This window comes from Mauremys reevesii, linkage group 16 (genome assembly GCF_016161935.1).
Source record: "Mauremys reevesii isolate NIE-2019 linkage group 16, ASM1616193v1, whole genome shotgun sequence".
Lineage (NCBI taxonomy): Eukaryota > Metazoa > Chordata > Testudines > Geoemydidae > Mauremys > Mauremys reevesii.
In genome coordinates this window covers 9,884,981-9,905,528 of record NC_052638.1, presented here as the reverse complement: position 1 = coordinate 9,905,528, position 20,548 = coordinate 9,884,981, and the positions used below count along the sequence as shown (strand labels likewise).

Sequence of the window (20,548 nt, the reverse complement as noted above, 5' to 3'; positions counted from 1 at the left end):
CTGCAGCTCCCATTGGCCAGAAACTGCGCTGTGGGAGCTGCACTGCCCGAGGTAAGCGCTGCCCCCTGCCCCAGCCCAGAGCCCACACCCAGCACCCAAACTCCCTCCCAGAGCCTGCACCCCACACCCTCTTCTGCATCCCAACCTCCTGCCCCAATCAAGGTACCTCACTTTATTGTCATTTAATTCCCGTTACTTATAATATAGGAGGAGGATGAGAAAAAAAGAATGAAAAACGGGGGGAGATAAGAGAGAATGTTCTTTTTCTTGGCTGGGGGGACCTGGAAATGAAGCTGTGCAGAGAACCCCACAAACTCTAAATCTGCCACTGAGAAATGTGACATAATTCCCCTGCACCCCTTGCAGTCATTTACACCTGTTAAAAGGGAATGTAAAACTATTAATCCAGAATGGGAGCATTTTGCATGGGAGTAAATGACAGTAGAGGTTGCAAGGCAATTCTGAATCATGGCCATGTCGATTTTTTCTTTAGGAGGTGGGGCATAAATTGGGTACAACACTTCTTGCACCTCTTTTGGTTGCCTCTGTTCATGCCTCTGCATATGTGTGGGGACAGTATGGATTTAGCCCTAGGTAAGTAAATACCAAGCGAAATAGGGGTCCTTGTTTTTCTCTTAGAGGATCAGTCTGAAAATGCCCCAGCCGGAAAGCACCTTTCATCACATGCTGTGCTACGTAGTTGAATGTTTTCATTTGCAATGAGCAGTCCTTAGCCTCCTGACTCCCACTCAGCTGCACTAGGGCAATGAAGAGGCGGCTCCAGGCATCAGCGCACCAAGTGCATGCCTGGGGCGGCAAGCCACGGGGAGCAGCCTGCCGATCACCGGGAGGGCGGCAGTCAGGCTGCCTTCGGCAGAATGCCTGCGGGAGGTCCGCCGGTCCCGTGGTTTCGGTGGCAATTCGGCGGTGGGGACACCAAAGGCGCAGGACTGGTGGACCTCCCGCAGGCATGCCGCCGAGTCCGCGTTACCGGCGGGCCTCCGGCAGGCATGCCGCCGAGTCCGCGTTACCGGCGGGCCTCCGGCAGGCATGCCGCCGAGTCCGCGTTACCGGCGGGCCTCCGGCAGGCATGCCGCCGAGTCCGCGTTACCGGCGGGCCTCCGCGCGGGCCTCCGCAGGCATGCCGCCGAGTCCGCGTTACCGGCGGGCCTCCGGCAGGCATGCCGCCGAGTCCGCGTTACCGGCGGGCCTCCCGCAGGCATGCCGCCGAGTCCGCGTTACCGGCGGACCTCCCGCAGGCATGCCGCCGAGTCCGCGTTACCGGCGGACCTCCCGCAGGCATGCCGCCGAATCCGCGTTACCGGCGGACCTCCGGCAGGCATGCCGCCGAATCCGCGTTACCGGCGGACCTCCGGCAGGCATGCCGCCGAATCCGCGTTACCGGCGGACCTCCGGCAGGCATGCCGCCGAATCCGCGTTACCGGCGGACCTCCGGCAGGCATGCCGCCGAATCCGCGTTACCGGCGGACCTCCGGCAGGCATGCCATGGAAAGCAGCCTGACTGCCGTGCTTGGGGCAGCAAACTACATAGAGCCGTCCCTGCGGCAATGCTGGGCCAGAGAACTGAATCCTGGAAAGAGACTCAAGCTACATCTGTACTGCAGCTGGGGTAGACATGCCTGCACTAGCTTTGATCCTGCTAGCATGCTAAAAATAGCAACGTAGCCATGATGGGGTGGGCGGTGAGAAGCGTGGGCTAAGTATAAGGCTATCTGAGACCCTAGGTGTGCACTCAGAGCGGCTAGCCCGTCCCACCGCCCATGTCACTGCAGCCACACTGCTGTTTGCGCACTAGCTTGATCAAAGCTAGCACAAGTTCGCCTCCCCAAGCTGGGAATTACACCCCCTGCTGCTGTGCTAAATGTACCCCCAGTGACTTCTTCCAACAAAGCTTTATTCCTTCCCTGTGCATACTGTATCCCACAATGGAGCTGGAAAATATTCAACAGCGCAAATGTCTCATGATGGAGTTTCAAAGGCCAGTAAATATTTCGTTTCTTTGCAGATCATCGAGTTTGAGAAGGGAACATAAAAAGGAAAATGCTGCTCAAATAAGAAATTTGAAGTTACGGTAAAAGAAATATACTTAAATTTCTATGGGTGAATAGAGATCTTCACATGACAGGTTCCACAGATGGGCAGAGTAACGTCCGCCTTAGCCATTAAAGGCAGATGATATTACTATTTAAGAATTGTTAGAAACAGAGCTGGATAAATGGTTAGAAATTGAAAGTATCCCAGCCTGTCCAAGTGAGGGCGCCAAGTTACGGTGAGTTGGGCTCAGCAGACATGGTTTGACAACATTCAGTTGTGACATCACATGTTGTCATGGGGAAGTCTGCATCACTATCAGGGACAGGGTACCACAGCAGGGGGACCAAGGGTCTGACCTGCCATGGTCATTCCTATTAAATCCAGCACGTTTCACCAGCACTAAGTTCAGGGGACAGCGGTGTTACAAAACCACACTGATTGGCCAGCTGATGGCAAGCTCGTACTGGATCAGGGAGCCAAAACTGGAGTATGTGGCGGTAAGAGACAGCACTTTATTCCAAGCGTCTCTGCTGGTTCCCTAGCACAGTTGTGTCACAGCGCCACCAACTAGCAAGTTAGACGGCAGGAAGTGAGCATATGTGTGAATCTGGGCTCCTGGGTTCTATCCCCTGCTCTGCAGTTGACTCCCTGAGTGACTTTGGCAAAATCATTTACCTCCCTGTGCCTCTTTTTCCTCATTTGTAACATGGGGATGATCATTCTTAGTAACATCATAGCGGTGGGGGTGCGACTGAACGATAGAATAACATTTTGCTCTCCCATAGCACTTTGCCTTCAAAGATTCCCAAGTACTTTACAGAAGGATTATGACCATTTTATAGGGAGAAAAACAACTGATCTCCTTTCTCCCACTCCTGTACCCCATCCATGAAGCCCCTCTGCCTGTCTACACTATTCCTGATGTGAATTCCCCCTGGATCTAATTCCTAGAAGGGCCCATTGGGAGCTGAAATCAGTTCCCTGTTCTGTTTGTCTTTCTGGTCGTTTAATCCAACCTTTCTGTTCTTAGAAATGTATTTAAATGTCTATGGGTTGATTGAGGCCCTCAGCTGAGAGATTTCACTCATGGGCAAAGTAATAGTCATATGAATGATGATGAGACTGACCTCCTTTGAGATCTATGGATGAAAAGTGCTTGGTATTCTAATTGTTATTAAACATTACCTGCAGGTGGGTTTATTGTTTTATTCTTCTTTAGGGACTGTTGGAGATAGAGCTGGGTAAATGGTTAAAATACAAAAATCCCGGCCTGCCTAAACCAGTGACCCGAAGTTACTGTGAGCTGGGCTGAGCAGACATGGTTTTACAGTGTTCTGTTGTGATGTCATGTTGTCGTGGGGAAGTTTGTATCGTGATGTCATCGTGCTATGACACTAGCTCAGCAGAGCCTGCCCTTGCGGCAGGAGAGGGCTAGGCGCGCATTGGGAAACAGCCAGCCGCTTCCCCTCACCTCCATATGGCGACATGAGATGGACTCAGAGAGCAGTAGGGTGATTGTGGCTGGTGGTGGATGATAAAGGTACACAGAATAATGGACGGGATAGAGAACATAGATCAGGCACTTAAGTTCACCCTCTCATATTCCAAGGACAAGGGGATATTGAGTGAAGTTGAAAGAGAGAAAATTTAGAACTGCTGAAAGGAAATACTTTTTCTCACAACTTACACATAGCCTACTGTTCCGTGCCTCGGTTTCCCCATTTGTAAAACGGGAAGGGTAATGATTACCCACATCACGGGGGGAACTGTGTGACTTCGTTATATAATAGTAGTTTGAACTCACATAGCATTTTTCCTGTAAGGATCACAAAGATTTGTACAAAAGTATTCTCATTATGTAGAGAAACTGAGGCACAGAGAGGTCAAGTGACTTGCCCATGGTCAAATAGCTGTCGGTGGCAGAGCTAAGAATAAAACCCAACTCTCCTGATTCACAAGCCGGTAGCCAATTCCCTGGTCTCCTCTGCCTCTTTATATTAATTCAAAAGGGGGAATTCTCGATGGATCTAGAGAGGAATAGATGCTAGAAGTGCCTGTTGACAGTTGATATCAGCCTCTTGTTCTGTCTCTACTCAGCTCATTTAATCTCATCTTCCTGTTGCTAGAAATATGTCTAAGTTTCCATGGGTTAATTGAGATCTTCAGAGAACAGGTTCCACACAAAGGCAAAGCAGCCATCAGATTAATCATTCCATTCAGAGGGTTTGCTTGTTGTTTTATTATTCTTTAAGACCTACTAGAGATGGAGCTGGGTGAGTAGTTAAAATATAGTAGCTGTCGAAATCAGTGGCTCCCAGTTACTGTGAGCTGGGCTCAGCTGATGTGGTTGTACAACATTCCATTGTGCTGTCATGTTGTCACGGGGAAGTTTGCATCACAATGTTGTCGTGCCATGACACCAGCCCAGCGGAGCCTGCATTTATGGCAGGAGAGGGCTGTGCGCATTGGGAAGCAACTGACTTTCTTCCCCTCGCTTCCACGTGACGATGGGAGTCGGACTCTTAGAGCGCTGGGATCACCATGACTGGCATAAGATGATAAAGAGGATAATGGATGACATGTGTAGAGAAGGTAGCTTGGGGATTATTATCTGCCCCTTCTCACAATACAGGAACAAGGGGACGTTCCATGAAATTGAATGGCAGCAAATTTTAACCTGATGAAAAGAAAGACTCAGCATAGAGTTAGCCTGTGGAATTCCCTGCCACTATATACAACTGAGGGGACAAGAGCTTAGCAGGAGTAAAAATGGACTGGATATTTATAAGGATAATGAGAGCATCCAGATTTCCAACAGTAAGGATATTTTTAAACAAGCATTGTGGGAGAAAAACCCTCCTGCATTGGAGCAAAAGCCAGCCTCTAACTGCAGGGGTTATGAAGAAAATGTCCCTAGGAGTTGGCTATTGCATAATGACCGACTTCACAGTTTCTTGCCACTTTCTCTGTAGGAGCAGGTGCTGGCCACTCTCAGAGACAGGGTACCACAGTAGGTGGACCATGGGTCTGACCTGCTATGTTCATTCCTATTAAATCCAGCACGTTTCACCAGAAATATGTCTAAGTTTCCATGGGTTGATTGAGATCCTCAGAGAACAGGTTCCACACAAAGGCAAGCAGCCATCACATTAATCATTCCATTCAGATAGGGCAGGGGTCGGCAGCCTTTCAGAAGTGCTGTGCTGAGTCTTCATTTATTCACTCTAATTTAAGGTTTCGCGTTCCAGTCATACTTTTTAACGTTTTTAGAAGGTCTCTTTCTGTAAGTCTGTATTATATAACTAAACTATTGTTGTATGTAAAGTAAATATGGTTTTTAAAATGTTTAAAAAGCTTCATTTAAAATTAAATTAAAATGCAGAGCCCCCCGTACCAGTGGCCAGGACCCGGGCAGTGTGAGTGCCACTGAAAATCAGCTCGCGTGCCGCCTTCGGCACATGTGACATAGGTTGCCTACCCCTGAGATAGGGTGACCAGATGTCCTGATTTTATAGGGGCTTTTTCTTATAGAGGCACCTATCACCCCACACCCCCGTCCTAATTTTTCACACTTGCTATCTGGTCACCCTACATTCAGAGGGTTTGTTTGTTCTTTTATTATTGTTTAAGACCTATTAGAGATGGAGCTGGGTGAGTAGTTAAAATATAAAAATCCCAGGCTGTCCAAACCAGTGGTCCCCAGTTACTGTGAGCTGGGCTCAGCTGATGTGGTTTTATAACATTCCATTGTGCTGTCATGTTGTCACGGGGAAGTTTGTATCACAATGTTGTCGTGCCATGACACCAGCCCAGCAGAGCCTGCACTTGTGGCAGGCGAGGGCTGTGAGCACTGAGAAGCAGCCAGCCTGCTTCTTTCACCTCCAAGGGATGGTGGGCGTTGGAGTCCCAGAACCGTGGGGTCATTGGGCTGGTATCAGGTGATAAAGATACACAAAATAACAGTATAGAGAAGACTGATCGGGCACTTCCTCTATTCAATCCATCACTGCAATATCTGAGTGTTGCTAGCAGTCACTCTCTCTTATCATCAGTGTTGTTATAATTAAGTATTTATATTCTGGTAGCCCTCAAAACTCTAATTAGGATGAGGGCCCCATGTTCTGGGCACCATAAACCTCCCTAGAAGAGACAATCCCTGCCAAGAAGCAATCACACTCTAGAGACCTAAACTACTGCTGCTGTGTCTACTGGAAACAAAGATTATGTTCCAGAAAACATTTTGTTTTGATCAAAGAATCTAATCTGAGCTCTTTTAATGCTTCCTCCCTCTCAACGTGGCTTTTAAAGTAAACAGCTACCTACTCTTTCCAAGGCCTCCTCTGGGATTCAGAAAGAAAAGTCACTTTTCTCCTAATACAAGGACACAGGCATTTCGAATGAAGTTGAAATGAAGCAAATTTAAACCTGATAAAAGTGAAGACCTTTTCTCACAACCTACAATTACTGTCACTCTGTGCCTCACTTTCCCTGCTCATAAGATGGGAATGATAATGCTTACCTTCCTTGTAGGGAGGATGGTGAGGCTTTACTATGCAATAAAACTTTGCACTCTCATAGCACTTGTCAATGAAGGCTCTCAGAGCTCCTTATAAAGTATTATCCTCATTTTACAACTAGAGAAACTGAGGCACAAGAGGAGTGAAGTGGCTTGCCCAAGGTCACCCAGACCCATCACTGGAAGAGATGGGAACAGAATCCAGATCTGATGACTCCCAGTCTGCTGCCCCATCCACTGGCCCTCTCTGCATTTATCCCAGATGTGAATTCCCCCTAAATCCCCTTAGAACTGTTTGCACTCTGATATCAGCCTCCTGCTCGGTCTGTCTCTTCACCACTCATTTACTCTAATCTTCCTCTTCATAGGTTACAGGATTGCAGCCTCAATTCACAACATGCAGGGGAGATCGCTGCTCTTCTCAGGGGCTCCGCCCACTTCTCGGAAGTGGAGTAAGTACATCAGGAAAGATCCTGTTTCCTCTAAGGGTCCCTTCTAATGTTGATCTTGCTGCAGGTGGGATGGAAGAGGGAGAAATCATGTCAAATCACCGATTTAATGCGGGTTCCTCACCCCAGTGGGGGGAGGGGGGCCATGTTGTTCTAGATTAGGCACACTGGGATTTTTGAAGAGATTCAGTGGGAGTTGGGAGTCTAACCCCCAGCTTCTGGCACTACGGGAATGTAACCAGAGACACCTCTTTTCAAACAGCATTGTTGGCCACGCTGTGCCCCGGAGGCAAAGGCATGTGCCAGGGGCTCTGGGGAACAGCGCTGCTCTGGAAGGCATTTACAGAGTCAGATTATCAGACCAGAAGGATCCATTGTGGTGCTCTGGTCTGACCATCTGTCTAACACAGGCCGTAGGATTTCTCTGCATTAATTCCTGTTTGAACTAGAGCACGTCTGTTAGATCCTTGAGGAGACCATGTCCTGGGACTCTTGGCACAGAGGGCAGATGTGCCTGTTGCGCTGCCTGTATGCCCCTCCAAGGCCGTCCACCTCTGCTAGATGGTCTGGAGAGGCAGGGCCCCCCTTTGGGGGGACTAGCAGCTACTACACCCCCCGCTTTTTTTCTGCACAGCTAGTGCCAGGCAGGGTCTGGCTGTACAGATTTCATTGTAACCTACTTGCAAGAGGAAATTCAGGGAACTCTAATGTCTCTGGCAAGGTGATTCTCCAGCCCAGCTCAGCACCACAGATTAGAGGGCCAGCTCTCCCATTGACTGGCTGGGATTAGGGTTAGAGGGGCTTTCTTACCCTGTGTTTTCCCTCTCCCATCAGGACTGCAGCCACCCATTGACATAGTTCTGTGGCTCGCATTCCCTCCCCAAGTGCTTGAATGGCGGGTTCTTGTTGGGCCTGGGGCACACACACAAGCCAAGTGAAGCAGAGTGGACTCACTGAGGGGACTTCATGTAGGAAGTAGAGCAGGGTGAAAGTTTTTGTCCAAAGCTATTTTGAGGGGTGTAACAGGGTGATGCTCACCTCCACCTCACCTCCTGCTGGCCTCCCGGGGAATTAGCTCACCAGCCTCCAGAGCGCCCTCTGCCAGCCAGTGTCTCACCTTTCACTGGCCCCCATGTTCCTGCCAGACCCCAGTGCCCCTTCTCCTGGGGATTTCCCCCTGGCAGTAACCCCACAGTATCTGGGTCTCTCCACCCTGGGGAACCCCCACCACCCACTATCCCAACCTCACCTCAGTATCTGCAGACTGCAGTGTACAAGCCACTCATCACAGGCAAGGTGGGTATGGACCAGCTGGCTTGGCCTACCCCTGGGCTGCCCTCTGCAACCCCCAGTACCCTTCTGGGCCTTCAACAAGGCCTGCAGCCTGGGGGGTTTCCAGGCCAGAGCTTCCCAGCTCCTCTGGACTTCCCCCAGCCCTGCTCCACTCTAGGTACCTTGTGAGCTCCTAAGCAGCCAGGCCCTTCCCTCTCTATAGGCAGAGACCAACTCTGCTCCTGGCCCACTGCCCTCTTATAAGGGTCAGCTGGGCCCTGATTGGGGCATGGCCACAGCTGAGCCTGCTTCCCCAATCAGCCTGGGAACTGCTTGCTCCCAGCCACACCCTTCCCAGGGCCGTTTTAAGCCCTTTGCGGCTGGAGTGGGTGACCACCCTGCTACAGGGGGGAAAACCGGTGGGCCAGCCTGTACTCCACCCTGGTCCCGAGGTCCGCCGGGGATATCAGCTGGCGGCTCCTTCATGGGGCCGTGAGCACGGGCGTGTACTTGGCGCGGTTCACCCCTGTCCCGGACACCTGCCCCTTCTGCGGCGTGAGGGAGACCCTGGCGCATGTTTACCTAGAGTGCGCCAGGTTGCAGCCCCTATACCGGCTCCTCACCGACATTCTGTTACGTTTCTGGCTGCACTTTTCCCCTCACCTCCTTATCCATGCACTCCCTATCCATGGCCCCACAAAGTCGCGGGACCTCCTGGTCAACCTCCTCCTCGCCCTGGCTAAAAAGGCCATCCACGCGACCAGGGAGAGGAGGTTGGCCGACGGAGACTCCTGTGACTGTGGGGCTTGTTTTCGGTCCCTCGTCCACTCACGTCTCCGGGCGGAGTTCCTCTGGGTGGCGTCTGCTGGCTCCCTTGACGCCTTCGAGGAGCAGTGGGCGCTGTCCGGGGTTCTCTGCTCGGTGTCCCCGTCAGGATCCCTTCTTATGACCCTTTGACCACACTCCTGTCCCTGTTCTTTTATTAGTTGTCCCCCGCAATTAGTGGGTTTCTGAGGCTCTGTGGTACCTCCCCTTAGGCTGGGGGGGGGGTTCCGTTAGCATGGGGCGGGCTTTGCCCGCCCTGTTTCCCGGAAACCCAATAGATACAGGGGGGAAAACCGGTGGGCCAGCCTGTACTCCACCCTGGTCCCGAGGCCCGCCGGGGATATCAGCTGGCAGCTCCTTCATGGGGCCGTGAGCACGGGCGTGTACTTGGCGCGGTTTACCCCTGTCCCGGACACCTGCCCCTTCTGCGGCGTGAGGGAGACCCTGGCGCACATTTACTTAGAGTGCGCCAGGCTGCAGCCCCTATACCGGCTCCTCACCAACATCCTGTTGCGTTTCTGGCTGCACTTTTCCCCCCACCTGCTTCTCCACACATTCCCTATCCGTGGCCCCACGAAGTCGCGGGACCTTCTGGTCAACCTCCTCCTCGCCCTGGCCAAAATGGCCATCTACGCGACCAGGGAGAGGAGGTTGGCCAATGGAGACTCCTGTGATGCATCCGGGCAGAGTTCCTCTGGGCGGCGTCCACTGGCTCCCTTGACACCTTCGGGGAGCAGTGGGTGCTGTCTGGGGTTCTCTGCTCGGTGTCCCCATCAGGCTCCCTTCTTTTGACCCTCTGACTGCACTCCTGTCCCTGTTCTTTTATTAGTTGTCCCCCGAAGCCAGTTGGGTTTTCAGGTCCTGTAGATCCTCCCCTTAGGCCGGGGGTGGGGGGATCCTTAAGCCTGCCTACTTCCCGGAACCCAATAGGTACAGGGGGGAAAATGCAGGTTCGGCAACAGTGAAATATTTTGAGACTTCATGTTGTTTTTGCCAAATTGTTTTAGTTAAAAAAAGCCAAACCTACAATTTTTTTTTTAAATCAAAACATTTTGTTTCAAAGTTTTCAAAACAAAACATTTTGAGTTCTTGGTTTGAAATGACTTTTTGTTTCAAAATGTCCTTTAATTTTATTTTAAAAACCCAGTCAAACTGAAATGTTTCCTTGGACCCAATTTACTGAAAATTAAAAGGGAACAAAAAAGGTTTTGGTTCAATCTGAAACTACTTTGTTTTAGGGTTGTTTTTTTTCCAGCATTGCCAGTAAACTGAAAAATCACTTTGCATAGTTCTGCTGGGGCCAAGCAGGGGTGTGGAGGAGCATGGGAGTAGGAGGATGAGATTCTGTGTGATTTACACTGTTCAGAATGAACCACTTTAATGGGAAAATCCCTCAGTTTATCAGGTAACCAACTTAGTGATGAAGGCTGCAGACTGCTGGCGGAGAGTCTCCCTGAGGCACGTATTTCCAAGCAGTTGGAGTAAGTATTGCTGTGCACCCCCCGAATTATTCTGTGATGAAGATGGTGGCTGTTGTACATAGACGCTGACAGGGTTCCACCATGAAGGAAGCTGACACCCTTCCTAGCCCTCACAGAGGAGTAATTGGTGGAATATTGAGTCAGGAGGAAGCCAGTCAAGCCTCTTGGAGTGAGATGTACCCCCGTACAGGGGAGCAGCCGAAGGCCCAGGGACCTCTGAAATCTTAGGTGGCTCACATGCTTCTAACACTGTGTTCAGAAGCGGAGTCTCATCCTTTCAGAATATAGAAGTTTAGCATCAAATGCCTTGTCCCCAAGAATACTGGCTCCAGCTGTTTTCAGCCCGACCACTTAAAAAAATTAAATGTTAGAATGTGCATGGAGCAGTATTCATCATGTCCCTCTAATGACTTCCTTCGTGGTCTGTTATTGCACACCCACTTTTCAATAGGTAATCATTTGCTTGTCTGGTTGTTTTCTTTCTCAGTGTCAGTAACAACCAGATATCTGTGGATGGTGTTTGCTGTCTGTTGAATGCTGTGAACATCTGCTTGAATGTGGTGGAGTTTGAAGCCAGGTATGCAAAGTCAGATCAGGAAATTGTACTCAACTGATCTCTCTCATCTGTCTAATCTGTCATCTAAAGGCACTTGTATGGCCCCCTTTAGCCTATCTAATTTATCTATGGGTACTTATATGGCCCTTGTGAGCACAGTATCTGAGTACCTCACAATCTGTATTTATCCTTGCAAGCACTGAAAATATGTGGCAGGGAATATTCTTATATTGGCAGGACATAGGCTAAATGACCATCCACTTCTAATGTATGTAGTTCTGTGTATTCCTTCATAGCTAAAAGCGGAACAGTTTAGCAGGAATAACCCTGCAGAATCAACAGCGTTTTTCAGGGTAAACTCTCAAAATCCATTGCGGAGAATCATAAAACCCCTTTTTTGCCTCTCTCATGCTATTGGCACCAGGGGATTTTAGAGAGAAATTTTCACTGGTTCAGCTGAACTGGCAGCAGCACTGATGGGTTCCCTCCCCAAACCCTGACTAAAATTCCCGACTGTAGACAAGACTCCGTGTTGTTAAGTGTAATAACTTCAACAGGACCTTTTCCTTGATAGTGTTCCTGAGCTATTCAGTTGATATTGCATAATTAGACTCAAGTATAGTCATGTGAGAGAGCTGGTTGTCTTGGGTAATATATTAATTGATCTTGGAACTGCTGTCTAATGGTAATATTTTAATTGACCTTTGATGTGATGACTAAGTCATTTTGAGAAACCACACAATGTTATCAAGAGTAAATAAAATATAAATTAGTGATAGTCAGTGAACCAAATGTGACACTGTTTGTCATCTCTTTCTTCCACAGCCTTCATCATCAGACTGCAATCCTGAAGTTTATAGGAGATAGAGAATTTGCCTCTACCCGTTCCAGGTACATCACATGGAAACAGTTCCCTTGTTCTGTGTATCAGTCCGTGCTGATCACAAGTCAGAGCATAGCTGAAATGTTAATTTCCCCCCACCCCATCTGTTCCTTACATTTTCCTGTTATTTACATGTTGGAATGAATCCAGACATATGATTTAGTTGATCACTAGGGTGCACTGTGTACCCTGACAATGTTGCCCCTCTGCTGCTCAACTCACTCTAATCTTGATGCTTTCTCTTAGCATCCTACCCAGTTTAGCCACTCTCACTCTGTTTCCCCACACCCTGATTATAATGTCTTACATCTTGACAGCACATTTCATCCCACAGGACCCCAAGCATAGTAGACTATGCTAAAATAAAAGGTCATCAATGTAGCAATTAACACCACACAACCGTGCTACACAACAGGAGGGCAGGTCGAATAGTTACAAAATCTGATTCACAGATATGTTCACAAAGAATGACACCAAGTTCAGCTTACGGTAAATTCTGGGGTCATCATATCCATAACTCACAAGTCAAGCTGACCAGAAAATGAGGTTTATGTTCTCAGGAAGTTTGGGCAAAAAAAATTCAAAATATTTTGATTCTGAAGTGCTGCCATTTGCCTCATGAGAGCTGTAGTTCAGGCACCTTATTCTCCTGTTCTCTATAAATTGCGCTCCCTGGTTGGACTACATCTCCCATGATGCACCAGGGTCTCCCTTTCTTAGTGAGGAGTTGCATGCCCATGTTGCATCATGGAAGATGCAGTCCAAATGGGAAGCCCAGCTCCTAGAGAAAAATGGGAACAAGAAATACCTGAACTGCAACTCCCATGATGCACCACAGTGGCATTTTAGAATCAAAATATTTCAGTTTTAGGGTGTCCTGTTTTTGACCAAAAAATGGAAATTTCTCCATGCAAGACAGACATTTTTCACAAAAATCTTTGTTCTGTCAAAACCCGTATTTCTGCCCAAAACCAGTTTAGATGGAAAAATTTCAAACAGCCCTTTTCACAAGTATTTTGTTAACCACTGAAAGGAAGAATTGGCTACTGCTAGACAAGTGCAGGGAAATGAGCTGGTCAGAGACAAGCTCTTTGAGGTAGATCATAGTGGCAAATCCATGGTGGCGTTACAAACAAGGGAAAGCAATGTATATTTCCAATAATTTGTCCTGCTTTTTGCGCTGGCTTCTCGTGGAGGTGAGTGCTCCCTGTGGAGTGGTTACTTATGTATGTCTCCTTGAGTTCTTCTCTTCACCTTGTCTTTTCAGAGGACAGTTTATGTTCAGATCTGATCATGTGTATTGTTACAGGGATACATCTCGTAGTGGGGACCAGTCCGGTGGAGGTGAGAGCCAGAAGTCTGTGGTCTCAAGGAAAATAAGGTACGTTGATGCTTTTCATGGGCATTCAGAGATCTTTGGTGTTTGCAGCTGAGAAAACCATTTCTGACGCAAGTTCAAATGGCGAGTAGCATTGACGAGGCTGTTGAAAGGAAGAGTCACTTCTCATTGTTTATCGTTATTATCTTTGTGTGGGGTGGGGGTAAAGTCTAGGACGCACGGCACTGGCGACTCTGTGGTTAGTGCTCGTGCAGTCCTGCAGAAGCCCACTTTGATGTCTAGTTATGAGGTCTCATTCACCAAATCAGCCTGTGGTTAGTATTTCAACCAGCAGGTCAGAGGTGGGAACTTGATTTGCTGAGCTGGTCAGTTACTCTTGTTCTGGGACATGCATTGCAAGAAGATCCTGGACTCAAACCCAAGTCCAGATTTAATTGAGACTATATAAACCTGTATAGGTCAGTGTGTGTTTGTATATCTTGCAGGCTGTCAAGAGGAAGGATGGGCATCTGGATATAGCTCTCAAGTAGGACTCATGATAGCTGGGTTCAAATCCCTGCCCTGCCACAGACTCCCTGCGTGACCTTGGACAAGTCACTTAGTTTTTCTGTGCCTTGATTCCTCATCTGTAAGAGGAGGCTAATCATCCTTCATTTATCCCACCCTTAGTCTGTTTAAATGTAAAGCTCCTTGGGACACTGAGGATCTCTTACCATGTGTATGCACTGTTCTGAGAACAATGGGGTTCATGGGCAGTTTCAGTGGGGAACCTCCATGTGCTATTGTAATACAAATAAATAATGATAAAGAACAGCCAGCCTCATCTCTTAGCAAATGATAATGCTCCGTGTCCATATAGCACTTTTACCCATAATTTTCATATACGTATTATTCCCATTTTACAGATGGAGAAACTGAGGCACAAAACAGTGATGTGACTTGGTCAAGGTCACACACCTCAGAATAGCACATCAGTCACCTGGCCCCTGCCATATCCATTGGTCAGTGCTGGGCTGCTATGCAGGGTTGTATTCAGAGGGCTGAGTTGAAATTCAGTGTAGCTCTTGCTGTTTTACCGTAATATTTTTCCCAAGCAGAGCTCAGTTTAAATCTGATTTTGAAAGTCTCTTGTAGAACAACTCACTCTTTCAGTCAGATGCAGTTTAAACCGCTGGGTTACAGCAGCATTGCCAACTCTCATGATTTTATCATTAGTTTCATGGGTTTCTTAAAACCCCCAGCTCCTGGATGTATGAAAAAGTACGTTTCTAATCCTCATGTTTGTAGAGAAAAACTGGAAAATGTGACCTGAGTATAAACAAAAGGCTCAAACACCAGAAGGCAATGAAAAGAACTTAAACATTATTCTTTTTTTAAAATCTCATGATTTTTAAGCCTATCTCATAATTTGGGGTGGGGGGGTTGCTTTCTTTCTTAGGCTGACAGACAGTGGTTTTCCCACCCGAGATCTGGACAAGTTGTGCACTATGTTGAAGAAATGTAGCAGTGTATCAGAGCTCGAGTGAGTCTTCTTATTTTTTAGAGCTAAGTTGTATTTTTGCGATTTGTTGGGATATTGTTTATAATAAATAGTTTAAAATGTTGGGCCTTATTTATAGGCCCCAGTTAGTTGTTCCGAGATCCATAATTTTAAGGCCAGAAGGGTGGTTGTCTACTCTAACCTCCTGCATAACACAGGGCAGAGAACTTTGCCCAGTAAGTTCTGCATCAAGCCCATTCACGTGTATTTGAGCGGGAACGTATCTACTAGAAAGACATCCAGTCTTGACTGAAACACTTGGAGTGACGGAAAATCCACCACATGCCTAGAGCAAATTGTTCCATTGGTTCATTTGCATGCATGCAAAATGAGCCTCTCTTTTGCACATTCACAATAGGGTGTGATGCTCACGTATAGATCGTCAACACAGCTTACCTAGGATCTTCAGCACGAAAGCACAGATCTCTACCGTGTAAACAAAAGGAGTCATTCCATTTGCTAGCAGCAGGAGGTGGTTCTTGGTTTTGTGGTCATAGACTTGCACAGATGTAGGATTTCAGAGATTCCTAGATTTTACAGCCAGAAAGGACCATTATGATAATTTAACATGACCTCCTGTATAACACAGGTGAGAGATTTCACCCAGTGGTTCTTGCGTTAAACCCAGCAATGGGTGGTCAAACTGTCTTTTAGTGTCCACTTTCCATAAGCGTTCAAGCGATCAAGTTGCTTGGTCAAAAGCATGTACAAAGCCAATTTTAATCCTGCGTGCTTCCGTGCTGGTCTGGGAAGTGGAGCATTTTCTATGATATGGGGCAGTGCTTGATGCAGCTTTCCCCAGGCCTCTTGCCAGAGCCCCGAGGAAGAGACTTCACTGAGTCAAGTGAGCATTTGTATGAAGCCTGCATATTTCCAGGGAAATGGCTGCCTGTACCTCAGAGACTCCTTTAATTGTGTTGCCTGAGGGACAGTGCCTGCATCAGCGGCAGTGCATTGTAATGGACATTTCAATCCCCTCTGCTAGGCCAAATCCAGCATAGCAACTCATTTAAGTGGCTTTCCTGGTAGGAGAAGGGATGGGAACTGATGCTTTCCCTATTGTGAAATGAAATATATATTTATATGGATGACTGGAGACTGAAGTCTTCTGTGCACTCACAGATCAGGTCTAACTTTAGTGGCAGCAGTGCAACCTTCCCAGCTAGCTGCCCTGCCAATGTGCCTCCTGCCTGACCCAGGAAAGAGGCATGCGGGGAGTTTATTCTCAGTAGTATGGAAAAACTTTTTTTTCTGTCAGAAAAGTCATTTTGCCAACCCTGAAATGCTTTGTGGAAATGCATCTCTTTGGAGGGAGATTCAGGCCAGGATGGAGTTGTTTTCTGGTGTGGGGAGGGGGGGGGGAGAACAAGAGAGATCTAGACTAGACTGGTTAGGGCACTTGGCTGGGACATGGGAGAGCCAGATTTGCGAGCCTGTTCCAAACATGGGCCTTCCATACCCTTGGCAAGTGCCTTAACTGCCAAGCTGTTCTGGGATGAGTCTCGGATTCTCTTTAATTTTTGGTCAAAATTTCGAAAGGTCTCATTGTCCTTCAGCATCGGAACGAAACCTGATCTTGAAACCTCAACAAGTTTTGCAACACAGAAAAGTTGCATTGTCTGGGACTCATTCATGCCTGGGTTCCTCTGCTGAACCTGGAAACACGAGGGCCAATTTGAGATCCTTCTGATGGATGTGGCTGTCTGACCTCTGGGGATGAGAAGTACTAGCTCGTTCCAGAGGCTACTGAACAGGCATCAGACGATGAGGAAGTTCTGGGCACGGTTCTCCTCTCGTTCACTCTGGCGTAACTGTTGACTTCAGTGGACTTACTCCTGTCAGTGGGAGGAAACTCGACTGGATTCGCATCAGAGTTGCAATGCTCCGGATCCCGTCAGTGGCCTTGTGCCCTCCAGGTTTTAGTCCTGAGGCCTGGGCTATGTACAAAGAAGGGTTGACTTAAGCCACTGTGTGTCAACTTATTTGACCAAAAACGGCAAGGAGGAGACTGGATGAGCTACCTGCGGCTTTGATTTGCATCCGAGGATGCCAGTGCTCTGCCCTTTGAGGACTGACATTAAGGGAGCAGACCATGTATATCATAAAATCACAGAATTGCAGGACTGGAGGGGATCTCGAGAGGTCATCTAGCCCAGACCCCTGCACTCATGGCAGGACCTTAAGTATTATCTCTAGACCATATTTATCTTCTCAATGAAAAATAAATATCTTCCTTTAAATCCTAGTTTGTCAAATAACTCTTTGGGAGACCAGGGCGTCGGGAAGCTGGTTGGACTCCTTCCGGAGCTGAAGGCAGTGAGTTCCCTGAAGTAAGTGATCATTCGTCATTATGTAGCTTGTTTAAAACGTTTGGCCTAATTCCCACCCTTGACTTACCTTGTGGATAGTTGTTTAAACCTGTGCAAAATAGGTGTGAAATGCTGGAATTTCCCACTCACACACCAGGGGATGGGCGTGTTTGACATCTAATTTGTGTACCACTCGCTTGGACTGAGTTACGTTTGCATAGATGGAAATGAGGACAGGCAGTGCACAGCAGCAGCGCGTCAGGCCCTTAGGGTATGCCCACGCTGCAGCCGCGAGCGTGTTTTTTAGCTCGCCTAGACACACACACACTAGCTTGGCTGGAGCTAGTGTGCTAAAAATAGCAATGCAAACAGGGGTAGTGTGGGTGATGGCTTGTGGTAGCCGTGCGGGCATATAGCCTGTGGTCCAGGTGGGCTTGTACCCAAGCGGCTAGCCCGAGCTGCCTCCTGTGCTTTCCCTGGCTACACCGCAGTTTTTAGTGTGCTAGCTTGAGCAGAGCTAGCACGTGTCTGTCTTTGCAAGCTGAGAAGCACGCTCCCAGCTGCTGGGAGACTGTAAGTTCTTCAGCGCAAGGACCATTTCTGATACTGTATAAATCATTAATGATAATGAGGATGAGGATCTAATCCTTTGAAAATAATGGTTTTATTTCATCTCTTCCTCTAGGCTGAGTGGCAATCAGATATCGCTGAGTGCTGTGTTTGGCTTAGCTCAGTGTTTATCGGCCCTGGACCACATTAAATCAATAGACATCAGGTATGTTTGGGGCTCTTGTTGCTGTGTTTTCCCATCAGCGCTGAAGCTCGAGACACGTGACCTTGCCTTGCAGTCCATGAAACGTGAGCACCCCTCTCCTGACTGCGTGTTCATGGTGTTCTCTTTTGGTTACAGCCTGGGAAACGCTCAGTCGGTCCACTTAACCTTCTGGGAAAGTGTCAGGTAAAGACCCTGTCCAAGCATTTCCCTGTGTGCCATTCCCATAGTATCGAGATGGCCATGTTGCAATAGGGTGGTTTCCGCGGGGTGTCAAAATCAGGGGTCCTTTTGGCTCTGAACGCTGGCTGGGAATAGTGGAGGCAGGGAGCAGCTGGGTGGTGTGGATGGGGGTGGGCAGCCGGGAGCATGCGGGATGGAGTGGCAGGGTCAGCAGTGGGTGATGGGGATGGGAGTTGACTTCCTCCTGGGCAGCCACCGGACCAAAGGCGCTGGATGGATGTAAGGCACCCCTGGGGTTGGAGGGGTGGCATGAGTCTTCGCTCCTGTGAACAGTGTGTGCTTCATTTTGCGGGGCCCGGGGAGGCTGGTGTGTGAGGCCACTGCACTGAGGCATGGAGAGTCAGCTACCCATAGACAACACAGCGTTTCGCACTCGGTGCAATTGAAATGGTAACAAAAACTCTGTCCCCAGGAACAGCAGTACCAGATCTGCAGGAAAGTTCCCGGCTCATCCACAACATTTAGAGAATGACCATTGCTTTCGGTATGGCAACTTTCTGTTCTGGCTCCCGTTTTTTCATTTAGAAACGTCAGAAGAGCCAAGCGTGGGTCATGATCGCTTTGGGAGTCCTTCATCTCCAAGTATCAGGGGGGTAGCCGTGTTAGTCTGGATCTGTAAAAGCAGCAAAGAGTCCTGTGGCACCTTATAGACTAACAGAAGTTTTGGAGCATGAGCTTTCGTGGGTGAATCCCCACTTCGTCAGATGCAAGTATTCACCCACGAAAGCTCATGCTCCAAAACTTCTGTTAGTCTGTAAGGTGCCACAGGACTCTTTGCTGCTTTTACTTCATCTCCAAGTGTTTTTCCTCAGAGGGTCTCTCCATGCACTGCCTAGTTCTCATCCTAAAGAGAGAGAGGGTGCTAGATTCTGCTTCCCATTGGAACAGCTGCCCTCTACCCCTCTGGTTGGTCAGTCACAGCTCTCAGAGCATCGGCAGAGGTGGAGAGAAAGGGTGGGGGAAGTATCGGGCCCACAGCTGTTCCAAATCTAACAGCATTCTTGGGGAGCTCTTTCTAAATGATTTGCTTTTGGGACATCACCTTCCCAGCCCCTCCACCACTGGAATGAAAAGAGATCTGGGTGCCTGAAATACTTGTCTATAGAGGCACATCCTCAGCTGATATAAATTGACATGACTCCACTGAAGTCAATGACAATTAACATCAACTGAGGATCTGGCCCATAGGGTATTATGCTACTCCTCCCTTGTACACACACAGAGAATCATCATTCACATGAGCTAGTCTGCTAAGAAAACAGTATAGCGTGCTATATAGAACGTGTCTTGGCTTGGTTGGAGCTGTTTTCCCATATCTCAGTTGACTGAGATACACAGGGCCCAATTCCCCACTGCTTTGCTCTCACGGAGTAATTTATACCTGCCAAAGTGAGAATCAGAATTCTCTACTCACACTAGTGTTCTACCCGCACTTTGCACTCCCTTTGCACAAGTGTAAATGACAGTTGAGTGTGAGGCAGTGGGGGATCAGGCCAGCTAAGGAGAAGGCCTTGGAAAGGCCCATCTGTAGGGAAAAGCAGATGCCTTCTTACAACACCGTTCCCTCGTTATGTAACCCTAATGCTCATTAAGGGAGCCCCATGCAGCGAGAGAGCAATATGCCCGGCCCTATTTCGAGGGAACTGAGAAGGCGTGTGACATTGGGAAAACAAGTGCTGATTCCCAAAGGAATTTATATTGCCAAGGAGGCAGCTCCATTCAGTCTCTTCACAAAGTGGTATGATCACGTGGGGCCAGATGCTCAGCTGTTGTGAATCAGCAGAGCTCCACCAAAGTCAGTTGAGCGACCCACATTTATACCACCTGGGGATCTGGCCCAGAAGGTTTAGAACAGCAAAACCATCACCTGAAGGCACTTGTGACGCAAGCAGGGTGGTAGTAGAAGGGCTGGGATTGGCTTTGAACCCCCGGCTAGCAGCTCGGCCTGAAACATGAGGCTTTAGGTCTAGATGGAGTTTCCCATCCCTGCTGTAGAAGGTAAATCTGAGGATCCTGAGTACATGGTTTGCTTCAGTCTTAGGGAATGCACCGTGAGTCCCGAGGACATGGACAGGCTCTGCCAGATCCTTGGAAAATGCGCTGGACTAACAGAACTTGAGTAAGTGCCGAGTGTTGTGTAAGTGTGTCTATACGTCAGGCTGTCTTGTGTGAAAGTGAAATCCACCTGTATAAAACCAATGGTGGCCCGCAGTAACTAGGCTTTGTGCAGATGGAGTGCATGGGGTGATGAAATCCATCCTCCCAACCCAGGGTCACTGAGCAAGACTGTGGAATGCCCTCCTCCCAC

At 48.5% G+C, this 20,548-nt stretch overlaps 1 protein-coding gene across 2 annotated transcripts in view; it reads left to right on the top strand.

The window, feature by feature from the left end:
• The window catches only part of NLRC5 (NLR family CARD domain containing 5), a 78,728-nt gene that overhangs the window by 26,023 nt on the left and 32,157 nt on the right, over window positions 1-20,548 (top strand). Inside the window, exons 11-22 of one of the 2 annotated variants that reach the window (XM_039503659.1) lie at window positions 2,027-2,092; window positions 6,940-7,023; window positions 10,515-10,598; window positions 11,086-11,175; window positions 11,980-12,045; window positions 13,347-13,418; window positions 14,815-14,898; window positions 17,163-17,246; window positions 17,911-18,000; window positions 18,136-18,183; window positions 18,653-18,724; window positions 20,276-20,359. In XM_039503659.1, coding sequence (XP_039359593.1) covers window positions 2,027-2,092; window positions 6,940-7,023; window positions 10,515-10,598; window positions 11,086-11,175; window positions 11,980-12,045; window positions 13,347-13,418; window positions 14,815-14,898; window positions 17,163-17,246; window positions 17,911-18,000; window positions 18,136-18,183; window positions 18,653-18,724; window positions 20,276-20,359 — 924 coding nt within the window. The remainder of the gene's footprint in view (window positions 1-2,026; window positions 2,093-6,939; window positions 7,024-10,514; window positions 10,599-11,085; window positions 11,176-11,979; window positions 12,046-13,346; window positions 13,419-14,814; window positions 14,899-17,162; window positions 17,247-17,910; window positions 18,001-18,135; window positions 18,184-18,652; window positions 18,725-20,275; window positions 20,360-20,548) is intronic. The other variant, XM_039503660.1, reaches the window with a different exon arrangement.